We start from the raw sequence: 25303 nt of genomic DNA on the forward strand, positions 1-25303 counted from the left end.
TTTAAAATATAGATTAAAAGTATGTTCAACAAAAGTTTTCGAGGTCACACTCAGAAGGAACATGTTTTCAGTGGGTTTTCCCCAGAAGAGTTATACTTAACATCTAGGCATCCAGGACAGACATTTTAATTTAAAAAAGAAAAGAAAATGTTTTACTGCAAGGTTAGGGAGATGCTAATAAACCAGATGTTATTGTAGGTAATGTAGGTGTTGTCGTTCTAGATTTCTGAAGCTAATGAACCAAATCATGTCCTTTCGATTCTAGATCAGTGGTTGGTTAGGCCTAATAATGCAGACGTGTCAAACACAAGGCCCAGGGGCCGGATGCGGCCCGCGAAGTGGTTTTATGTGGCCCGCGAAGCCATACTGGAAACAGTGAGGGAACGGCCCCTGCTGCCTTGGCCCTGGCCCAGGCCGGCTGGGAGCCAATGTACAATTTTGTGGTGGCCATCTATGCTGAAACGCATTCAGTCTTAGCTCCACAAGGCCGTCTGGAAACAGCGAGGAACCAGCCTCTGCTGTGTCGGCCCCATCCCCGAGGTGCATGCTGGGGAGGTGTCACCCTTTGTGAGGAATGAAGAAATGGACCATGCCTTGGCGCTTGCCCCGGTCCCACCCCCTTCTACCAGAGACCCTCAGATCTGTCCCACTCCTGCCCAGGCCCCCACAGGCACCCTTGACGCGAACAGTGTAGAGCTGGCCGTGCCCACCCTGTAGGCCACACCCACTCCAGCCATGCCCACCCAGCAGGCCACCCCCCTACCCCCCACCCCGAGGGCAACCAAAATGCTGATGCGGCCTTCAATGAAATTGAGTTTGACACCCCTGTAATAACGGGAAGCTCACATGCATTATGTAGGAAGACAATTGTTTTAGTCCATGGAGGTAAAAAAAAAAAATAGAAGTTTAGTAGAACCTTTTGGTAGAACACTTTATTAAGGCTCAGAGAACATCAAGGTCCCCACAGTCATCTTCCTCCTCCTCCTCCTCCTCCTCCATCATCATTCCACAAACCCTATTCCCTTCTAGCGCTGATGATGTTACCTAGTTGGGTCATGAAACGTCTGCAAGAAAACAACCAAACTCGGAGAGCACCAAGGACCTCACAGTCGTCGTCCTCCTCCTCCTCTTCCTCCTCCATCATTCCACAAACCCTACTCCCTTCTAGCGCTGATGATGTCACCTAGTTTGGGTCATGAAACGTCTGCAAGAAAACAAGCAAGCTCAGAGAGCCCCAAGGACTTTTCATGTCAACCCTGAGCTGCAAATAGTTCCTTCTGTCAATAAATAAATAAGTAAAAAGATTTGTAGCCACGTCTACATCTCAGGCCCTCCCCAAATCACGTCTGAATGCTTACAATTCTTGCAATTCAGGGCGTCTTTGTTTTAACTGTTTGCTATGCCCAAGGTATCCATCAATTCAACGTGGAGGATTTCTTTGATTTTAGATTAACGTCGGCTGCACCACAGACAGCTCCTCGGCTGACCCGGTGAGACTTGAATTCTCCCGAGACTTGGGGGCAACCTGGCACCTGCTCCTTCCTCTATGTTATAGTAGCAGCAGCTATCTCAATTCTCTCTGCTCTGTTGAGCATCATCCCAGTAGCACCTACTACGCTGGAACGACCCAGGGCTGGAGAAGAGAAGTCATCCATTTTGGAAAGTTACATCTCTGTGGGTAAGAAGTTGTTTTGAATCTCCTCTGGCTTGTATCTCTACCTCTATCTTTCTGCTCCATTGTAAGCAAGGTTAGCTGATTGCAACTGATCACAAAGAGAGTTACTAGGGAGTCAGTTCAGGAGAACATCCTTTAGGGGAGCGCACACGGGACCCCAAATCTACAACCCTTTCATGATTATACAGGTGGTCCTCGACTTTACGGCCACAATTTGAGCCCAAAATGTACGTTGCTAAGTGAGAGATTTGTCAGATGAGTTTTGCCCCATTTTAAGGACCTTCCTTGACACTGGGAATCACTGCGGTTCTTCAGTGACTCTGACTTCCTTCATGTCACCCCTAATGATATGAAAATGATGTAGAGACGCTGGAAAGGGTTCAGAGAAGAGCAACAAAGATGATTAGGGGATAATTGGAGGCTAAAACATACAAGAAACGGTTGCTGGAATTGGGTATGTCTAGTTTAATGAAGAGAAGGACAAGGGGTGACTTGATAGCAGCGTTCCAATATCTCAGGGGCTGCCCCAAAGAAGAGTGAGTCAAGCTATTCTCCAAAGCGCCTGAAGGCAGGACAAGAAGCAACGGATGGAAACTAGCTTTGCTGGCTGATGGAAACTAGCTTTGCTGGCTGAGGAATTCTGGGAGTTGAAGTCCACAAGTCTTAAAGTTGCCAAGGTTGAGGACCCTTGTCTTATATTAATTTTTGCTCCCAAAGATACATTAGGGCTTATTTTCAGGGAAATACAGTATTAAATGCATCCGTCTGGCTGACCATCTTAAGTGGAGCTTATTTTTGGAGTGGGGCTTATATTACGAGCATCCTGAAAAATCATGTTAAGCCTTATTTTCCAAATGAGTCTTCTTTTGAGGGAAACACGGTAGATAACCTAGAGCAGGGGTGGGCAGCCTTGGCTCTTTTATGACTGGTGGACTTCAACTCCCAGAATTCCTGAGCCAGCCACACTGAGGGGAAAGGGAGAGGTTTCCAAGCTGAGCCAGGCTGGCTCAGGAATTCTGGGAGTTGAAGTCCACAAGTCAGAAAGCGGCCTAGGCCTAGGCCAGAGTTAGGCAACCCTGGCTCTTTTATGACTGGTGGACTTCAACTCCCAGAATTCCTGAGCCAGCCGTGCTGAGAGGGAAGGGAGAGGTTTCCAAGCTGAGCCATGCTGGCTCAGGAATTCTGGGAGTTGAAGTCCACCAGTCATAAAAGAGCCGAGGTTGCCTATCCCTGCCCTATATCAGGGGTCCTCAACCTTGGCTCTTTTATGACTGGTGGACTTCAACTCCCAGAATTCCTGAGCCAGCATGGCTCAGCTTGGAAACCTCTCCCTTTCCCCTCAGCGTGGCTGGCTGAGGGATTCTGGGAGTTGAAGTCCACGAGTCATAAAAGAGCCAAGATTGCCTACCCCTGACCCTAGAGGAACACTCACAAGACTTCTGAGGTCTTTAAAAAAAGATTTATGACCAGCCTCCCTGTATGGACGCTGAGAGAAAGCATTTCTGCCGGAGTGACAGATTCCTAGAAAATACAGCAGACCTTACAATCCCTTGAAGAACTGGAGCAAAACTAAAAAAAAAACAACCCCCGTTGTTTAATAATTAAACAAAATATTTAATTTTTCAATGCGAGCATGCATTTTTTATTGTCTTTAATCCCGGAACGTTTAGCATCCCTGCTGTTCCAAGTCACGTCCTCAAACCTTTTCTTTAATTTTCCAGCCTGTCAATCAAAAAGAGGGAGAGCCAAATGCTTCACAGAGTCGTGTGCCAAATTCACACAAGCATACTCCGTGTGGGTTGACTGTTGTTCTTTTTGTCTTTGGCCGACTTTCAACGTAGATGTAGGACAGTTTATTTTCTTCCCACTCTGACCTACCACACACACCACCACCACACACAAAACATATATATACACCCTTGAGACAAGAATGTTCAACAGTAAAAACAAATAGAATCGTACTTTTCACTACAACTTGCAGCAGTGCAAAAATGCGTGTATTAATAAACAAACGTTAAGCTAACACCGGCTCAGGGATCAAAGTAGCATGGGTCAGAGGCCTCATTCCTTGTCTTTCTGTAATGACTTAGCTTCTAGTAACTTTTCAGAAGTTAGTAATAGAACATAGAATAAAAGGGTTGGAAGGGACCTTGGAGACAAGACGAGACAACACAACACAACACAAGCCTGATTTAATTCGCCTAAACCAGTGGTTCTCAACCTTTTTAATGCCGCAACCCCCCAACCGGTCGTAAGTCGAGGACTACTCAACCGGTCGTAAGTCAAGGACTACTCAACTGGTGCAGCACCGTTTGCAGAATGGGACTTTTGGCGGGCTCAGCAGGGCAGAGACAGCCTGGACAATTCCTATTAGCTTTTGAAAACCAATAGAATTAGACTCTATTCAAGAGAGTCTATTCTATTGGCTTTCAAAAGCCAATAGAATAAAAGGGAGTAGCACAGCTAAGGAAAAGGGGGAAAAAATGGCGGACTGCGTTGTTTGGCGACCCCCCGTGAAATGGTCGTTCGACCCCAAATGGGGTCCCGACCCACAGGTTGAGAACCACTGGCCTAAACCTTGCATAGAAGAACAAAGGCCAGCATTTTCATTCTCCACCTACGGAACGGTTCTCAAAGCATGTGATATAATGCAAGCTTAACGCAACTGTGTGTTTCAGCTTGGTGAGATTCCGATGGTACCAAGGGTTTTATCCCGCCGGGTCTCAACCGGTGACCTGGGCCCTTGACAACGTGTACATAGGACCACAGTGTGAAGAGATGTGCAGCGGACACGGCAGTTGTGTCAACGGGACCAAGTGCATCTGTGACCCTGGATATTCTGGACCCACCTGTAGAATAACCACCAAGAACCCTGATTTTCTTAAGGACGACTTTGAAGGTATAGTTACTACTACTACTACTACTACTACTACTACTACTACTACTACTACTAACGAAGGGCTTCCGTGGTGAAAAAATTTGCCGGCAACGTCATCGTTGCCTGGGGGAACGCCCAGTTGGGGGCTCCATGAAGATACCTACCAAAGTGGTACTCATTTATCTGCTTGTGGTTGCCCGCTTTTGAACTTTTGGGTTGGCAGGAGCTGGAGCGTGTGATGGGAGCTCACCCCATCACACGGCAGCAACGGCTCTCAAACGCGAGCCTGCCAGTTGTCAGTCCAGCATTCTAACCTGGTTTGCCACTGCACTCTGAAGGTCTGGTGACAGGTTTTGTGAAACAAAAGCCTGGAGACTAAAACATACGAAGAACGGCTACGGGACTTGGGTTTGGCTACTCTAGAGAAAAGAAGAAATAGGGGAGATCTGATAGCAGTATTCCAGTATCTGGGGGGCTGCCACAAGGCAGAGGGGGCCAGGTTGTTCACCAGAGCACCAGAGGGAAGGATGAGAAACAATGGTTGGAAACTGACCAAAGAGAGAAGCAACCTGGAATTAAGGAGAAACTTCCTGACAGTGAGGACAATCCAGTGGAACAGCTTGCCACCAGAAATTGTGGGTGCTTCATCACTGGAGATTTTTAAGAAGAGGCTAGACAGTCACCTGTCAGAGACAGTATAGGTTCTCCTGCTTGAGCAGGGGGCTGGACTAGAAGACCTCCAAGGTCCCTTCTATTCTGTTCTGTTCTGTTTTGTTCTGTTCTGTTCTGTTCTACTCTTGTTCCTTTTTCTGTTTCTATTCCATTCCATTCCATTACATTACATTCTTTCTCTATTCTATTCTGTTCTGTTCTTGTTCCTGTTCCTGTTTCTATTCCATTCCATATATTCTATTCCATTCCATTCCATTCTATTCTATTCTATTCCATATATTCTATTCTATTCCATTCCATTCCATTCCATGTATTCTATTCTATTCTATTCTATTCTATTCTATTCTATTCTATTCTATTCTATTCTATTCTTCATTCCATTATTCTATTCTATTCTATTCCTATTTCTATTCCATTCCATATATTCCATTCCATGTATTCTATTCTATTCTATTCTATTCTATTCTATTCTATTCTATTCTATTCTATTCTATTCTATTCTATTCTATTCCATTCTAAAATGTCCTGATGTCAAACCATCAAGGTCAGCTGATTGGTTCAGGCAAAATGCTCCTTCCTTTATAGACAGGTCAGTCCCGCTGTTTTCATGAAACCATCGTCTAGAACAGTTGTGTCCAACCCATGGTCCACGGACTGCACATGGCTCTGGATATCTACTAACGCAGCCCCACACGTGTTACTAATTTAACAGCTGCAGTGATTCACCTAATCACCGTGGCAAAAAAAGGTCGTAAAATGGGCCCAAACCAACTTCACAACTGTCCTGCTTAGCAATACAAATTTTGGGCTCAATTGTGGTTGTAAGTCAAGGACTATCTGGGAATGGGTTGAGAAAGGAATTCCCATTTTTAATCGTCACTTTGTAAGATACTAAATAAACATTAATCCAAACCGGCTAAATTTAATCCACTGGACAAAAATCAAAGTTTATAGGAAGATGGAGAAATGCTTGACCCAGCATTTACTCATTGGCACACAGGTGTCCCATGCAATGTCCAATTCCTAGCAGAATTGCTTCAGGGTCCATCCTAAACCAGTGTCAATCTCTGTTTGCATTCAGGGCAACTGGAATCAGACCGGTTCTTGCTGGTGAGTGGCGGGAAACCGTCCCGGAAATGTGGGATCCTGTCCGGAGGGAATAATCTCTTCTTTAACGAGGAAGGATTAAGGATGCTGATGACTCAAGATCTGGATTTATCCCAAGCTAGGTAAACCCCTTTCCTTCGTTCACAAATAGGTCAAGTACAATTTGCGTTGACTCCTTTCTCTAAGGCAGGGGTGTCAAACTGCCAGCCCGCGGGCTGGATGCGTCATGCCGAAACCGCGTCCACCCCAAGTCCGGCAATGGGGAAAAAGTCACGATACAGTAGTGGCCAAAATTGTGGAAACCTTTTGGGAAAAGTGTAGAGTAGAAACGCCACTTTTTGGTTAAGTTTCCACCCATTTTTTCTTCTAATTTCTTTATAGCTGTAGCCTCGTTCACTTAATAATACTATTTTACATCGATTTCTGGGTGACCAGTCAACTCTTTGCACCGTTACTTTAATTTTATTATGTTTTACAAGCTCACTAAATGAAAGAACACAAAAAAACCAACCAACGTGATAGCGATCACATAACACACTGACCAATGTCCTCCTCTCGGCTTCAATACACAACATCCATAACTGAATCCTACTGTGATCTGATTGGCTCATGGCCAAAACAAGATGACACCTGATTGGCTCTCTAAACACTTGTGCTCATTGGCTACAATCAGATGAAGGAAAGCTACCTGAGATCAACCTAAAGCGAGTTGTGCTTCCTTTTTCTGATTATTTGGCTATAACTTTTCATAGAATACAGTACAGATAATTGAACAAACTTTGTTGCATTACATTCTTGATTAAATTATCTTTCCATTGATATATAATTTTATGGTACTACTACAAAAAAAGTGGTGTTATTAGCCATCAAACCTCAAAAATACACTTTTCCCAAAAGGTTTCCACAATTTTGGCCACTATTGTACATTGCGACACATCACGTGACGTGGCAAGTTTGACAGCCCTGCTCTAGGGCCTACATTCTGGAAGCCGTTGAACCCGGGGCCTAAATCTCCCAGTCTTCTCTGAATTCCAGATGTTCTTCAGCAAGGTGACAACGTAACTCTGAACAATAGAAACTGAGATCAAAATATATTGGAATGTCATTGGTCTAAAGCGGCCTACTTTTGCTCAATGTCTTATTTATCTATCTGTTTGTTTGTTTATATGTTTTATTCCTCAAACAAAAATTACAAGTTCGTACAAACAAAATGTGATAACATAACTGTGAACAGCACAAACAAGCCAAGGTCAAAATATACTGGAGTTTCATTGGTCTAATGCACCTCAACGTCTGTTTGTTTGTTTGTTTGTCCAGTATATTTTGTTTTATTCCTCAAACGAAAATTATGAATTCGTACAAACAAAATGTGATAACGTGATAACGTAACTGTGAACAGCACAAACAAACTGAGGTCAAAATACACTGGAGTTTCATTGGTCTAACGCAGCCTAGTTTTGCTCAATGTCTGTCTGTTTGTTTGTTTGTTTGTCCAGTGTATTTTGTTTTATTCCTCAACCCAAAATTACAAATTCGTACAAACAAAATGTGAATGTGATGGCATGATAACGTAACTGTGAACAGCACAAACCAAGGTCAAAATATACTGGAGTTTCATTGGTCTAACCCAGCCTAGTTTTGCTCAGCATCTTATTTATTTGTGTTCTGTCCCAGCCTACATGAGTCCTTGTTATGCTCACAAGGAGAAACCCCTCTTCCAAGAAACAGGCTGGAACCGCAAGAAAAAAACAACCCCTTTTATTCTCACAGACCTGAGTCCCTGTCGAAGGCAAACAAACACAGTCCACAGAAACTCGATCCTCAACACGAACAGCTGCCTTTGGCAACCAGCACCTCCCACACCTTCCCTTTTATTATGCAGCCAAGGCATGGCTTCCTAGTGCCTTCTCCTTTGCCTTTGGAGCCGCCCCATTGCATTCCTCTGTCCTACTCGCTTCTCTTGCCGGCACTTTCGTGCATCCAGGATTTGTCCCAGCTGTTCTTCATCACTGTCCAACTCAGGGTCCCAGCACAGCTGTGTCTCAGCCTGAGCACGAGTAGAGGGGCCAGATTCCTCGTCCGACTGTAAGTCTTGGAGCTCCTCAGAGCCTTCCTCTGACTCTGATGTCACTCCAGGCTCCTCCTCCTCCGATTCCTCAGACTCAGCTGCCGGACCCATTAGCTAGCGAAGAATCACAACAATTTGTTTGTTTGTTCATTTGTTTTATTCCTCAAACAAAAATTTGAGGAATAGGTGTTTCCAAGCACCCCATTTGCAAGCAGACAAAGCTTCCAGTTTCCCTCTGGGTGAAAAGTGTATGGGTGCCTATGGGGTGCTTGGAAACGGAGCGATTTGGTCCGTTTCCAAGCACCCCCAGAGGCACCCAAACACTTTTCGCCCGGACGGAGAAACGACGGAGACTGGAAGCGAGTTGCTTGTGAAATATTCTCTATTTTCCTTCAAACCAAGCTGGTTCCATAAATCTTTACCCGAGTTGGCTCTATGCCGTTCCGCATTAACAGGGAGACCGACCCGTCTCCTGGATTATAAATAACTTTTTAATCTTGAGAGATTGAACTCTCTTGCATACTAACTGCCCAATAATGGGACGCTTGACAGCGAACCAGGATTGAAACATGCTGTTTATTTCCAAGATGCCTTTGGATGCTTCGTTTGGAGTTGCAAAACATTTGCAAGCTCGCTTTGAACTGCCAGCATGTATTTATGGTTGATAACTGCCAGATTCTGAACAAGCTGGTGTTGAGCTATTTAAAATAGCAACTGTTAAATTCTGAAGGCTCTTTGCACCTGATTAGAAATTCTTTGATGAGAGAGGTTGCGTCTAAAATGTTGAAATAGGAAAAAAAAAATATGTAGACTAGTTTGAAATTAAAATTCCTGTTTACAAGTTACTGGGTGGCCCTGAAGGTATCTTCCTCAGACTTTAAACATCTAAAAAAAAAATCCATTTTCTTCAGGGATACTTAACCCTCGCTGTGATGAAAAATTGATTTAAAACTCTGTAGAAATTTCACTTTAATATGGTCTTCTGGACTTCTATTATTAACATAAGGACTTAACACTATTTCTTTTTCTGCATATTTTTATTCTCTTGCTACGGGGCTTAATTTATATGTATTGCATTTTTCCAAATAAACAATAAGCTGTTCCTATGAAATGAAACCACTGGAAAAACACAATATCGCATTTTTGTGGCAAATTATCTGCTTAAAAGCAAGAGGGCTCTTGTATAAGGGCACGACATTTAAATTCCTTCTGTGAAGTGATAGAAAAACACCCAATTTTCATTCTTTTGTGGATTCAGATAAACAAATCCTTGTTCACTTTGTGTGTTATGTATGGACCAACTCTAGCTCAAATATAATGAAAAGAAAATAAGAAGAAATACCAGCTCCATATTTACATTTTAAATGTAATAATGTTTTATTATGGATGGTGAAATAAATTTTGGTTATCCATTGAATATCAGTCTTTGCAATAACTTTGATCTCTGCAATCACTACATGTCTTTAGTAAAGCAATAATGTTTTTTTTCTGATTTTTGCCCAGAATAATGGCCTAAATCCTTTCTTGGAAGCCTCAACCAATCATTTGGGGTTTTATACAGCTGCATTTCCATCTTCTGGAAAGCCAAAGGATTATATGTATATTGATAAACGAATGTAGCTCGTGGCTGTGTTTTACGCTTTGTCTTTTATATGCTGCCAAGTTTCTGGGCTAAGATCGTGAAATTTCAGCGCAGGTTCAAATTTACTGGGATGTGCGTTCTATAAGTAGATCTGCCTATTTATTGATTCTGTGCTCAGGCCTGGAGGATAAATATCTTTTTTAAAAAAAAAACCTTTTGATGCTGTTCTAATGGATAAACAAAATATAATGCGCAAAGGCAAGGACTTCGTTTAAAAAAAAATCAAGGCAAAGGCTTACGCCACATTGATATATACCCAGAATCGAATAACAATATAGCATTACTCGTTGTTGGCAAAAGGAGTCGATGTGTTTTGTGCAATTGGAAATAATCATCATAATATATTTCTTTTGATTTTTGGCTCTTCCATGCTTAATGTAGATTTGTGCAATTCTTCATGAGGCTGGGATGTGGCAAAGCCGTACCTGATCTCAGGAGTCAGCCAGTGTTGTTACAATATTCCCTTAATGGTGGACTCCGGTGGAATTTACTTCAGGAATTTCTCTTCAGCAATTCGAGCAATATTGGACGTTACATTGCCCTGGAAATCCCTTTAAAAGCTCGCTCTCCCTCTACGCGTCTCCGCTGGTGGCAGCCTTCGGAAAATGGGCATTTCTACAGCCCTTGGGTCATCGACCAGGTAAGATCCTCAACATGAATGGCTGCCTTCGGCCACCAGCATCTCCCACCCCTTCCCTTTTATTATGCAGCCAAGGCGTGGCTTCCTAATGCCTTCTCCTTTGCCTTTGGAGCCGCCCCATTGCATTCCTCTGTCCTACTCGCTTCTCTTGCCTGCGCATTTGTGCATCTGGGATTTGTCCCAGCTGTTCTTCATCACTGTCCAGCTCAGGCTCCCAGCACAGCTATGTCTCAGCCTGCATGCGAGTAGAGGGGCCAGTGTCCTCGTCCGACTGTAAGTCTTGGAGCTCCTCAGAGCCTTCCTCTGACTCTGATGTCACTCCAGGTCCCTCCTCCTCCTCCTCCTCCAATTCCCCAGACTCAGCTGCCGGGTCCACTGGCTGGCGAGGAATCAAGCCAGCTGGGAGTTGAAGTTACAATTGCAAAGTATGTAAAAACTATAGGCTGGGAAAAATTAAAATAAAGCAGAAACCACTGTGGGCAAAAGCTACCATCAAAACAGTCTTGTGGAAGGAGTTGGGATAATTATGTTTTATTTATTTACATATTGTAGTGTTTAATACAGAGCCATCTGCCATCTGCTTAAAATTCCCCAAAATATTTGGATATCAGATTCATGGCAGAAACAAACGCCAGCAATGCAAACATGGTTCCTTTTTGCTTGCAGGAAGAAGAATCTTTAGAAGTTCACATTTACTCACCGTTAATTAGGTCTGATCGCAATAAATAATATTAAAACGGTTTTTTAAAAAATAGATGAGTAATTAATTTGGACAAGGGGAAAAAAACAAGGCAAGTAGTCTTCAACTTACGATCGCAACTGAGTCCAACATTTATGTTGCTAAGTGAGACCGTTGTTAAGTGGGTTTTGCCCCATTTTACGACCTTTCATGCCATCGTCATCAAGTGAATCACTGCAGTTGTTAAGTTAGTAACACGGTTATTAAGTGAATTTGGCTTCCCCCGTTGACTTTGCTTATCAGAAGTTCACAAAAGGGGATCACTGAACATGACCCTGGGACACGGCAACCGTCATAACTATGAGTCAGTTGCCAAGGGCATGAATTTTGATCACGTGACTTTGGGTTTACTGCAACAGTCGTAAGTGTGAAGAACTTTCACAAGTCATTTTTTTTCAGTGCCGTTGTTCAATTGGAACGGTCCCTAAACTAACCATCATATGTTGAGGACTACCTGTATGCTAGTTTTCCAATCAGACTCAAAGCAATAGTAAAGCACCTACTATTAATTTCAAGCTGGAATTATTTGCATTACACAAGTATAGTGGTTTTTGTTCTCGGCACTTTACAAAAGCAACTTTGATTGCAGTTCTACACAATTTAGAAGACTTACGAATAATGATTGCAAATAACTCTTTGCCTACAGAGCATTAAGGGCCATTTGTGGAAAATTTACTGCACCTCTTAACCTAGTTAGGACAGGCTCGTAGCAAAAATACGTTTTTCTAAAATTGCCTCCTTGCAAAGCATACTGGGGGCTCCCATTTGTTTATAGCTTGTTATCTGGGATATATGCTGCTTATAACTGCAGGCAATTTTTTTTTAAATTAAGTCATACTGAATTTAAGAGTCTTTTAGCGCCCTTTATTAAAACTCAGGAAAAATTGCAGAGTACTTATTAACTGACGGTCCCTCGTTCCACAGCCTCATTCCATCAGCGTATGCTAGTTAAGAGATCCTTAATAATTGCACTAAGATTACAATGTTGTAGCATAAAAGAGTCCACCTTTATTCTACATTGAATAAAGAAGAGACATTAAAGATTAAGGTTATTGTCTTCTTGTATTGTCTGTTTTAATCTTACTCTCTTTTTTGTTTGATAGCCTCTTTCTTTACAAAGAAATATATCCATTTCTACCATAGGAAACTCTAATTTAACAAGAGAGTCTTAGCTAACATTTCTGACTTAAAATTTAATGGAGTGGATGGTGATGATGATGATGATGATGATGATGATTAGTTTGACAACATTTCGCTTCTTCTCCAAGAAGCTTCAGAAGAACTGAAGAAGCTTTTTGGATGAGAAGTGAAACGTCTTCAAGGAAAAACAAAGGCCAGTTGCCTTTTGAAAAAGCTCCTTTAGAATAACCATGGAATGACCTGGAATGACTGAGAATCTCCACAGACATTTCAATTTAAGGAAATTGAAATTGAAATAATTAAGCGAGTGTTTGTGTCACTCTGTATTCCAGATCCTTATCGGTGGAAACATTTCTGGTAACACAATCCTGGAGGATGATTTCAGCACCTTGGACAGCAAGAAATGGCTTCTCCACCCAGGTGGGACTAAAATGCCCGTGTGTGGTTCCTCTGGAGATGCTCTGGTCTTCATTGAGAAGGCCAGCACTCGCTACGTGGTCACCACCGACATTGCCATCAACGAAGACTCTTTCCTCCAGTTGGACTTTGCCGCTTCTTGTTCGGTCACCGACTCTTGCTACGGTAAAGACGATTCCTTTAAACAGGCTGTTCTATTCTATTCTATTCTATTCTATTCTATTCTATTCTATTCTATTCTATTCTGTATTTCTATTCTATTCTATTCTGCATTTCTATTCTGTTCTGTATTCCTATTCTATTCTGAATTTCTATTCTATTCTATTCTATTCTATTCTATTCTATTCTATTCTGTATTTCTATTCTAATCTGTATTCCTACTCTACTCTACTCTACTCTACTCTACTCTACTCTACTCTACTCTATTCTATTCTATTCTATTCTATTCTATATTCTACCCTACCCTACCCTACTCTATTCTATTCTATTCTATTCTACTCTATTCTATTCTACTTTATTCTACTCTACCCTACCCTACCCTACCCTACTCTACTCTACTCTACATTCCTATTCTATTCTACTCTACCCTACCCTACCCTACCCTACCCTACTCTACTGTACTCTATTTTATTCTATTCTAAATATTGAACTGCTTTTCCTTTTTCAACTGCCATGGTCTTGAGAAGACACTGAATTAGTTATCCACTGTTAGGTTTAGAACATAGAATCATAGGGCTAGGAGTGACCTTGGGGGGTCTTCTCATCCATAGCGATGTGGCATCTCTCCATATATAACTGCCAACCTTGCTCTCTACGTTTAGTGGAATTCACACCGCAGCAGCTATTCTTTGAGAACAGCGTAAAACTGAACATTTGAATCTGCTCCTTTAGGGCGGTCACTCAAATGTCTATAGAGGTTCTCAGTCAACCAAGTCATGGTTGTCTCAGAGGTGCTTTTTCAAAAGGCAACTGGACTTTCTTTGGTTTTTCTTTGAAAACGTTTTGCTTCTCATCCAAGAAGATTCTTCAGTTCTGACTGAAATTATCTATGCTTCTCCCACATGTCATATTTTAATGCTTGCCTGTTGGCCCATCTTACCATTTTTGCATTTCATTCTTTTTTAGCTATTGAGCTGGAATATTCTGTGGATCTGGGTCTGTCGTGGCAACCCGTGATAAGGGATTGCCTTCCTACTAATGTGGAGTGCAACAGGTATCATCTCCAGAGAGTCTTGATCTCTGATACCTTCAACAAATGGACAAGGATTATCTTGCCTCTTCCTCCATATACCAGGTGAATTATATTTGGCATGCTTTTATCCAGCAGAACAAGTTTTCCATCATATTATGAGTTATGATCATAATCTTTTTCCACGGTGGCTACCTGTTTCTAAACTTGTTTTCCAAAGAAATCCTACAAGTTGCATATTTGTCCTTCATTAGCTTCATTGCTTATTGAATTATGTCCGGAGGGGTATTTTAAACAAAACTATTTCAGTGTGTCTCCCACTTCGCTCAAATGAGACCACACAAAATCATCCTGCTGTTAAAAGTCAACAAATGCTAATTGATCGTGATCTCCAGCACTTTTCTTGACATGGTGTCTTCAAGATTTCTCGTAATTATCAAGCAGTCTAGAACTGCCCCTCAAAAACATCTGGGGAGTACAAAAGGCTGAGACACACATGCACACACATTCAGCTCTAAAACGTCAAGTAGGACTCTTGAGTGAAGCTGATACTTTATCGTATCTTATATTAAGTGAGGTCTTCTAAAAACCTTTGAGTATCTCGTTGACGACTGTTCTCTGCAGATTTAGCCACTTTTCCAAATGAACAACATTGAAACAGGATGTTATTTCAGTACATTCTGCTTCTCAAGTAGAAATACAAAAAAGCAGGCTGGTTAGAGCAATAGCCTTTCTTATAATGATGTATGGGTGTGAGACACCAGGAATGGCTGATCAAAGAAGAATGGATGCCTCTGAACAGCTTAAATTATTCCATATACCATAGACAGTCAGAGTAACTAACAGAGAGGTGTTCAATCATAAATCGTACAAAAGCAGACCCATCAATGGAAGCTAAAAATCATAAGACTGTGTCTGATTTATTTTGGCCCTCTCATGTGTGCAAATTCATTGGCGAAGGCAATGATGCTAGGAATGGTTAATGGGGCAAGCAAAGAACACGCAGGCTGGATAACCTCAAATCCAGTGGTGGGATTCAGCTGGTTCGTAGCATTTTGGCAGAACCAGTAGCTAATTTTTTGATGCCCAGGCCCAGGATGGACTTCCGGAAACGGCATCCACACAAGAACCGGCTGTTCACATATTATTCACATATTTGAATCCCACCACTGGATGGATGGATGGATGGATGGATGGGGTGGGTGGATAGGCAGGCAGGCAGGCAGGCAGACAGACAGACAGAAGACAGACAGACAGACAGACAGACAGATAGATAGATAGATAGATAGATAGAAAAGAAAGAAAAAGAAAGAAAGGAAGGTTGACTCAGCCTTCCATCCTTCTGGGGTAGGTAAAATGAGGACCCAGATTGTTGGGGACAATGTAAATATATATATATATATATACATTGCTTACTGGTGTACACCGCTTAGAGAGTGCTTGCACTGAAAGCGGTATATAAGTCTCATAAATAAATAAATAAATAAGAAAGATAGACAGACAGACAGACAGACAAAGAAGAAAGATAGATATAGATAGATGATAGATAGATACACAGATAGACACAGATAGACAAAGAAGAAAGATAGATATAGATAGATAAGAAAGAAAGAAAAGAAAGAAAGACAGACAGAAAGACAGACAGACAGATAAAGAAGAAAGATAGATATAGATAGATGAAAGACAGACAGACAGACAGACAGACAGACAGACAGACAGATAGATAGATAGATAGATAGATAGATAGATAGATAGATAGATAGGAAAGATAGATAGATAGATAGATAGATAGATAGATAGATAGAAAGACAGAGACAGACAGATAAAGAAGAAAGATAGACATAGATAGATGATAGATAGAGAGACATATAAAGAAGAAAGAGATAGATAGATAGATAGATAGATAGATAGATAGATAGATAGATAGATAGATAGATAGATAGATAGATAGATAGATAGATGATAGATAGGATTCAGCCGGTTCTCACTACTTCAACAGAACCGGTAGCTAATTTTTTGTTGCCCAGGCCCAGAATGGACTTCCGGAAGCGGCATCCATACAGAGAACCAGTGGTTCACCTATTTGAATCTCACCACTGCTCAAATTTGATAAAGTGTTGAACATAAAACAACTGAAAAAAGCTGTGCTTGACAGGAATAGCATGGAAAGCACTTGCCAATAAAGTCACCAAGAGTCGGACACGACTAAATGGTTAAAACCAAGCAATTTCTCAAATGCCTCCATATAGGGTGAGGGGTTTCAATTGCCACAGAAACAGCTGGGAGAATGCAGAGTTGTACTTGAACCGTAAATTTACCTCAGGATTTTTTAAACATTTCTTTCCAGTTGATCAGAAATAGTTTAGACTATAAAATCAAGGGGTTAAATTCAAAGACCACCCTAATCTGATTGAAAAAGCCCCACAACTGGAGAAAGACCATCGGAAGAAGAAGAAAAAATGCCACGGGTACGAAATATAAAGGGAATAAGCAAATCGGTTGCCATGAAGTTTTCTTCGCTTCCGTGAGCAAACCTGGTTTGAAGTTTAATGCTGCCATCTAGTGTTTAGTTGTTGAATAAAGCCAGAGTCTCCGTTTGCTCGATAGGAGACTCTGCACAGAGGTGGAAGTTGCTAGTTCTCATGCTTTTAACTCCACAAGCAGTGGTGGAATTCAGCCGGCTCACACCGGTTCAGCAGAACTGGTAGCTTAATTTTTGGTTGAGTTCAGTGAACTGGCTGAAGCCTTAGCCCTTTTTCGCAAGGCCCAGAATGATTCTCCAGATATGTGTGGATGCCGCTTCCGGAACTCCGTTCTGGGCCTCGGAGGTCCGGAACGACCCACTGGAAGTGCATGGATGCCACTTCCAGAAGTCTGTTTTGGCCCTTGGAAGCCTGGAGGAGGCCTCCCAAGCCCAGAATGGCCCACTGGAAGTATGTGGACACCACTTCTGGAAGTCAATTCTGGACCTCCAAGGCCTGGAGGAAACCTCCAAAGCCCAGAATGCCCTACCAGAAGTGCATGGATGCCACTTCCGGAAGTCTGTTCTGGGCCTCAGAGGCCTGGAGGAGGCCTCCGAAGCCCAGAATGGCCCACTGGAAGTGTGTGGACACCACTTCCGGAAGTCAATTCTGGGCCTCCAAGGCCTGGAGGAAACCTCCGAAGCTCAGAATGTCCTACCAGAAGTGTATGGATGCTGCTTCCGGAAGTCTGTTCTGGGCCTCGGAGGTGGCCTTGGAAGCCTGGAGGAGGCCTCCCAGGCCTGGAACAGCCTGCCGGAAGTACATGGATGCCGCTTTCAGAAGTCTGTTCTGGGCCTCGGAGGCTCAGGCCCAGAACGGACTTCCGATAGCGGTATCCATGCAGAGAACCAGTTATCCACGTATTTGAATCCCACCAGCATTTTTTCCCACATCTTTTGTCTTTCCTAAAGGTCTGATGCAACTCGTTTCCGTTGGCACCAAACGGCTCCTTTTGACAAGCAACAAACCTGGGCCATTGATAACGTCTACATAGGTGACGGCTGTATAGATATGTGCAGCGGACATGGAAGATGTTCTGAAGGGAACTGCGTGTAAGTACTCACTCCGCTGAGAGAGACAAGGTAACGACAGGTAGTCCTAGACTTATGGCCACAACTGAGCCCAAAATTTAGGTTGCTAAGTGAGACAGTTGTGTAGTGAGTTTTGCCCCATTTTACGACCTTTCTCGCCACAGTGGTTAAGTCAATCGTTCCAACTGTTCAGTTAGTAACCTGGTTGTTAAGTGAATCTGGCTTTGACTTTGCGTGTCAGAAGGTCGCAAAAAGGGGACCTTGTGACCCCCCCGGGACACTGTAACCGTCATAAATATGAGTCTGTTTCCAAGCATCGGGATATAAATTGTGCAACCCTGGGGATGGTGCGGCGGTCATAAGTGTGAAAAATGGTCATAAGTCCCTTCTTACAGTGCCGTTGTAACTTTGGTCACTTCAGGCCATAAAACGGGACAAAATTTACTTAAAAATCATCTCGCTTAGCGACAAAAATTAACACCTGTAAGTCGAGAACTTCCCTGTGCGTGATTTTCCCTTAGCATATAATCCTTTCAGTTGGCTTATTCTTGGAACTCAAACTAAGCGGCTCACCCATTCGAGTAAATCTCTGTCTCCTCTCAAAAACAAACCATGAATGTCAGGTAATGAAGCTGAACAAATTCCGCGCAGCCACAAAATCAATAAAAACGATACCGTCGCTCATAAAAAATAATGGCCTGCATTATTTTTTGCCATTTGCAGCGCTCGGGCAATTTTTCAACTAGAGCAATAATCCAAAGCTACCATTAATATCAATTACCATCGACCCGGTGGTAGCTCTGATCAGCAATCGCTTACTCATCTCAATGTTTAGGAAGAGGGGGGGAAAGTTAGCAATTCTTCGTGCGTTATTATTTCAGCAACATCTGTAAAGATAGATAACAGAACCATTTTTGTAATGCAACAGTTAAGAGGGAATATTACCGGTATATGGTTTGCTGTAATGGATTAAGGCACCATTTATCTGTGATTTTTAATGTTATTTTCCCTGGTTTGGGGGGCGCTGGATTGAAGAGGTCTCAGATACCAAATTCATTTCCGTTATTTAAATTCTTTAAAAATGTCTGCAGAATCACTTACTGTAGATGCTATTACTTGGGTAGTTTTATAGTAATTAAAATATTTTGTTCAGGGGACATACGAATTGTCTTCAAAGGACCAATTAGCCCAAAATGCAAAATTTCATTGTTGTTGTTAGTTGCAAAGTCATGTCTGACCCATCTCGACCCCATGGACAACGTTCCTCCAGGCCTTCTTGTCCTCTACCATCTTCTGGAGTCCATTGAAGCTCACGCCTCCTGCTTCAGTGACTCCCTCCAGCCACCTCCTTTTCTGTCGTCCCTTCTTCTCTTGCCCTCCATCTTTCCCAGCATCAGGCTCTTCTCCAGTGAGTCCTTCCTTCTCATTAAGTGGCCAAAGTCCTTGAGTTTCAACTTCAGGATCTGGCCTTCTAAAGAGCAGTCGGAGTTGATCTCCTCCAGGACTGACCGGGTGGATCGCCTTGCAGTCCAGGGGACTCGCAGGAGTCTCCTCCAGCCCCAGAGTTCAAAGGCCTCCATTCTTTGGCGCTCAGCCTTTCTTATGGTCCAACTTCCACAGCCCTACATTGCAACTGGGAAAACCACGGCCTGGACTATACGCACTTTGGCAGGGTGACATCTCTGCTTTTTAGTACGCTGTCTAGATTTGCCATAGCTTTCCTCCCCAGGAGCAAGCATCTTCTAATTTCTTGGCTGCAGTCTCCATCTGCGGTGATCCTGGAGCCCAGGAAGATAAAATCATATCATGATCATATGATGCATATTAATCCATTTTTTTGTGATTTTCACCTACTTCTTTATTTGAATCCCTGGTTTTCTTTTACCACCAGCTTATAAAATTGGTATTGGAATAAATTTGTTGACTCCCATTGTTTACAGTGGAATGGTGTCAAAAACAATGACAACTATTGTTATTAGCAAAGATAAAATTAAAGAATGTAACTCGCTTTGCATTTCCTCCATAGAGTTACATATAAAACAGATTGTCAAGAGGACAAAAAAAAAAAATTGAACCATTTTTGTAATGCAATGATTCCATTTAAATATCTTGTCACACCACCTAAATCAGGGGTCTTCAAACTTGGCCCTTTTATGACTTGTGGACTTCAACTCCCAGAATTCCTCAGCCAGGCACGCTGCGTGAGGAATTCTGGGAGTTGAAGTCCACAAGTCAGGGGTTTTTCAAACTTGGCCCTTTTATAACTTGTAGACTAGGATCTCCTGCTTGAGTAGGGGCCTGGACCATAAAACCTCCCTTTGTCCAGGGAGGTCTCCTACTTGAGCAGGGAGTTGGACTAGAAGACCTTCAAGGTCCCTTCCAGCTTTATTCTGGTTCTGAAGATCTCCAAGATATTTCCTAGAGGAGAGCAAGGAAGCCTAACTCTGTTGAAACCCGTTCCTCTTGACAGAAACGCTTAAATATGGGAAGTTTGTTTTTAATCGGGTTCTCTGTCTGCTGTTTTTTTGCAGGTGCGATGAAAACTGGAATGGGTTATACTGCGATGAGCCGGATGTGTCCCTCCCCACTCAGCTGAAAGACAATTTCAACCGGGCGCCATCCAATCAGAACTGGTTAACCGTCAACGGGGGGAAACTCAGCACCGTCTGCGGTGCGGTGGCTTCGGGGACGGTCCTTCATTTTAGCGGGGTTAGTATTTTGATTTGGGCCATCTTGTTTCTCTCGAGCGGGCCTTTCCTTGTGCATCTTTTCCCCTCCGCAGCATTTTTTTTTCTTTCCTTGGGTTTATGTTTTTGTTGCTGTCGCGGCCTGGCTGTAAACGTGACAATGTGCTGGAGGCGGGTGAGCACAGAAAAGCGAAATAGATTAAAATACTTCAGTAAAAGATTATTTGACCAATCTAAGTGAAAAGTAGGGCCTTCTGGACATTGAGCGGGACTATAAACTCTTAAGTTGCTTTTATGTGGAGAGCCAGTTTGGTCTAGGGCAGGGGTAGGCAACCTTGGCTCTTTTATGACTCAACTCCCAGAATTCCTGAGCCAGCCATGCTGAGGGGAAAGGGAGAGGTTTCCAAGCTGAGCCATGCTGGCTCAGGAATTCTGGGAGTTGAAGTCTACGAGTCAGAAAGCGGCCTAGGCCAGAGGTAGGCAACCCTGGCTCTTTTATAACTCGTGGACTTCAACTCCCAGAATTCCTGAGTCAGCATGGCTCAGCTTGGAAACCTCTCCCTTTCCCATCAGCATGGCTGGCTCAGGAATTCTGGGAGTTGAAGCTCATGAGTTATAAAAGAGCTAAGGTTGCCTACCCCTGGTCTAGGGGTTAAGGCACCAGGATAAAAAAAACAGGAGAAGGTGAGTTCTAGTCCCACCTTAGCCATGAAAGCCAGCTGGATGACTTTGGGCCAATTACTTGGAGACTGTGAATTCTAGTTCTGCCCTCAAGATGAAAGCATAGCTGAGTGACTTTGGGCCAATTACTAGGAGACTGTGAAATGCAGGCTTTCCCTCCAGTTCTCCAACCCGCCAATTCTTATCATCTCTTATTTCAATAACCTTGGTTCTCACACTAGTTACAGTATTGTTATGTCTAACTAACTCCCATACACATTCCTCCTTCCTCCCCCCCCCAGTATCATCTGATTCTAACTGTAATTCTAAGAGTAAAACATAAGAAGGAAAATGGCTGCATCTCCATACGTTGTCCAAGCAAGAACATCCGATGTTAGCAGCGTTGACTTAGAAAAAGATGTGGCTGCTTTAAAGAGTTGCAGGGAGGCAAAAAGGCTCGCGCCCACTTTCATCTGCTCCAAAGTATGTATTTTGCACTCAGCCAAAAGCAATGGATAGCCTTGTTAATAGACCTCTTAATCTTGGTTTTGTCTTCTTTGGAGAGACAAAATAAAACTAACTAACTTCGGTCCTGCTTTTCTAAGCATATCAATTAACAAGGTTGGTCGTCTTTCTCTTAGTGCTCTCCATTTTTTTCCCGTTCTTTCCTAAGGGATGCAGCCGTTTGCTCGTGACAGTGGATCTCAACCTCACCAAGGCAGAATTCATTCAGTTTTATTTCATGTATGGATGTCTGATCAGCCCCAACAACCGTAACCAAGGAGTTCTTCTGGAATATTCCGTGAACGGGGGCATTACGTGGACCCTTTTGATGGAAATATTTTACGACCAGTTCAGCAAGCCTGGGTAATAGCGACATTCATCTCGCCTGTTGAAATGACTCGTCAAATCTCATCCTCTCAGTATGAATAAACTGAACTAAAAGTAGACTTTCCCTAAGACTGCTACCGTTATAAAACTCATCGATTTTTTTTTCCAGATTGATCCCCGCTCCCTTACCGATGCTTAATTTAGGATTAACATCTTTGTAGCCATTTAGTAGTTAAAACGAGGTCTTTCATATCCTTAAAGTTAGCACAATAACCGTGCTCATGTAGAGCAGGGGTCTTCAAACTTGGCCTACTTTAAGACTTGTGGACTTCAGCGCCCAGAATCCCTCAGTCAGGCACGTTGGCTGAGGAATTCCGGGAGTCGAAGTGCACAAGTCATAAAAGGGCCAAATTTGAAGACCCCTGCTTGTGGACTTCAACTCCCAGAATCCCTCAGCCAGGCACGCTGGTTGAGGGATTCTGGGAGTTGAAGTCCACAAGTCATAAAAGGGCCAAGTTTGAAGACCCCTGCATTATGTGATGTCACAAGGTAGAAGAGCAGGTTGGGGACAAAGCATAGCTGGCTGGGGAATTCTGGGAGTTGAAGTCCACACCTCTTAAAATGGCCGAGATTGAGAAACACTGGTTTAGCTTTTTCTGAGTTAGCCTTATTTCCCCCTCACATTATGTCAGGGGTCTTCAAACTTGGCCCTTTTAGGACTTGTGGACTTCAACTCCCAGAATTCCTCAGCCAGCCTTGAGGGCTGATTGAGGAATTCTGGGAGTTGAAGTCCACAAGTCTTAAAAGTGCCCAAATTTGAAGACCCCCTGATGTAGAGAAACTGAACGATAAGTTCAGTTATTCAACTAAGTAATTCCCATCATGCTTTGGGGCTGGGCCATCTTTTCCAAGTCATTTCTACCTGTCTGATCCGGCAGTTTGAGCAGGTTTTGGGTCCCATCAGCCAAGGAATATTGGCCTTGAGGACGGTCGCTAAACGAATACACGCAGTCCTTGACTTACCGCCACCATTGAGCCCCAAAGTAAGACAGTTACGGAGTTTTTACCAGCTTTCTTGGCCCAGTTGTTGGAATGAATCACTGCAGTTGTTAAGTGATTAAATGAAACTGGCTTCCCCATTGACTTTGCTTGTTGGAAGGTCATCAAAGGTGATCACATGACTCCAGGACATGGCGACCATCGGAATTCGGATCCCATGACCGTGGGGATGCCACAACAATTGTTGAGTGTGAAAAAGGGGCCCTGAGTCCCTTTTTTCGGTGCTGTTGTAACTTAAAACAGTCACTAAACGAGTGGTTGGAAGTCAAGGACGACCCGTGTGTAGTTTTTCTCAAATAGTTGATAAAGTTGCATGTGTGACGTTTCTCCGTTTAGCTTTGTGAACATTCTCCTCCCTCCGGACGCCAAGCAAGTGGGAGGTCGTTTTCGCTGGTGGCAGCCGAAACACGAGGGCCTCGATCAAAGCGACTGGGCAATTGACAATGTATTGATATCGGGCTCGGCGGATCAAAGGACCGTGATGCTGGATACCTTCAGCAGTGCACCATTGCCCCAGCACGAACGCTCGCCCGCCGATGCGGGACCGACGGGCAGAATTGCTTTCGACATGTTTGTCGATGACAGGACAACAGGTAATCATTGATAGAGTTGCAAATTATTGGGAGAGTTGAGTTTTTAAATACACACACACACGTGGGTTTGTGTGTGTGTGTGTGTGTGTGTGTGTGTGTGTGTGTGTGTGTGTGTAGGTCTTTGGTTATTTGGGTTTTCTCCCGCGTCAAATTGGAAGTGTCTTGGCGACGTTTCAACGAAGTCTCATTCGTCATCTTCAGGCTGGTGCTTTCGGCTTCGTGCTTCTAGGAGCAATTCTAGCAATCCTAGAAGCACGAAGTCGAAAACACCAGCCTGAAGAAGACGAATGAGACTTCATCGAAACGTCGCCAAGACACTTGCAATTTGACGCGGGAGAAAACCCGAATAACCAAAGACCTACATATATATATGTAGGTCTTAAAAGAGCCAAGGTTGCCTACCCCTGGCCTAGATGATGGAGAATCTCCACAGTCTTATAGTTGCCCAGAATTCCTGAGCCAGCATGGGGGAACTATGGCCCCTTCATGGCTTGTGGACTTCAACTCCCAGAATTCCTGAGCCAGCCACACGGAGGGGAAAGGGTTTCCAAGCTGAGCCATGCCGGCTCAGGAATTCTGGGAGTTGAAGTCCACCAGTCATAAAAGAGCCAAGGTTGCCTATCCCTGAACTAAGCCAACCTAGTTAACCCTTGTAATTATGAAATACGGAGGTTTTAGAAGATTGATCAGAATGTTTTTCTCTTCAGTGAGTGAGCTCTGGATGTTCCATGATGATTGTTCCATTGAAAAATTCTGCGACTCTCCGGATGGGGTCCTGATGTGTGGTAGCCATGACGGCAGAGAGGCTTATGCCATTACTCACGACCTAACTCCCACCGAACGTTGGATCATGCAATTCAAGGTATGGAGATTTTATGGACCTCTGCATTCATCAATAGCTGTCCAAAAGGATGTCGGTCTGTCCCAACCACAAACCTCTGGTCGGTCTTGGATAGCTGCATGATTGTTATCAGTATACCTGTTGTAATGAGGAGCTAAGTGCTGGAGTAAGCTAAGTCCCTTTCAACAGTGGAGGGACACAGGGTAGAAAAACATCCTGCAGAAAGCACAGCTCTACAAAACGGTCCTTTCAGCACTTCCAACAAGGCTCCACAGCCATTGGCACCACTCAGGTGACCCCGAGGACACAGGTAAACCCCCAAGTGGCCTCAAAACAAAACAAAAAACTCTCTAAAACAGGGGTCTTCAAACTTGACTCTTTGATGACTTGTGGACTTCAACTCCCAGAATTCCTCAGCCAGGCATGCTGGCTGAGGAATTCTGGGAGTTGAAGTCCACAAGTCATCAAAGGGCCAAGTTTGAAGACTCCTCCCAGAATTCCTCAGCCCGGCACACTGGCTGAGGAATTCTGGGAGTTGAAGTCCACAAGTCATCAAAGGGCCAAGTTTGAAGACTCCTCCCAGAATTCCTCAGCCAGGCACGCTGGCTGAGGAATTCTGGGAGTTGAAGTCCACAGGTCATAAAAGGTCCAAGTTTGAAGACCCCTCCCAGAATTCCTCAGCCAGGCACGCTGGCTGAGGAATTCTGGGAGTTGAAGTCCAAAAGTCATCAAAGTGCCAAGTTTGAAGACTCCTCCCAGAATTCCTCAGCCAGACATGCTGGCTGAGGAATTCTGGGAGTTGGTCCACAGGTCATAAAAGAGCCAAGTTTGAAGACCCCAGCTCTAAAAGAAGGCAAATGACCAGCCGTCTGCAAGGAGTATAAATCTTTCCCTTCCCCACCATCCAGTCAG

At 43.5% G+C, this 25303-nt stretch overlaps 1 protein-coding gene across 4 annotated transcripts in view; it reads left to right on the forward strand.

The window, feature by feature from the left end:
* RELN (reelin) overlaps nucleotides 1-25303 on the forward strand; it is a 276773-nt gene that overhangs the window by 222190 nt on the left and 29280 nt on the right. For all 4 annotated transcript variants that reach the window (XM_039363759.1, XM_039363760.1, XM_039363761.1 and 1 more), the window contains 11 exons: nucleotides 1449-1678; nucleotides 4354-4574; nucleotides 6307-6454; nucleotides 10424-10682; nucleotides 12894-13143; nucleotides 14104-14272; nucleotides 17601-17741; nucleotides 20252-20429; nucleotides 21741-21934; nucleotides 23294-23550; nucleotides 24258-24412. In XM_039363759.1, the coding sequence (XP_039219693.1) occupies nucleotides 1449-1678; nucleotides 4354-4574; nucleotides 6307-6454; nucleotides 10424-10682; nucleotides 12894-13143; nucleotides 14104-14272; nucleotides 17601-17741; nucleotides 20252-20429; nucleotides 21741-21934; nucleotides 23294-23550; nucleotides 24258-24412 (2202 nt within the window). The remainder of the gene's footprint in view (nucleotides 1-1448; nucleotides 1679-4353; nucleotides 4575-6306; nucleotides 6455-10423; nucleotides 10683-12893; nucleotides 13144-14103; nucleotides 14273-17600; nucleotides 17742-20251; nucleotides 20430-21740; nucleotides 21935-23293; nucleotides 23551-24257; nucleotides 24413-25303) is intronic.

The sequence above is a fragment of the Crotalus tigris genome, unplaced genomic scaffold (assembly GCF_016545835.1).
Source record: "Crotalus tigris isolate CLP2741 ecotype Arizona unplaced genomic scaffold, ASM1654583v1 scf7180000019599.1365583, whole genome shotgun sequence".
In the NCBI taxonomy this organism is placed as follows: domain Eukaryota; kingdom Metazoa; phylum Chordata; class Lepidosauria; order Squamata; family Viperidae; genus Crotalus; species Crotalus tigris.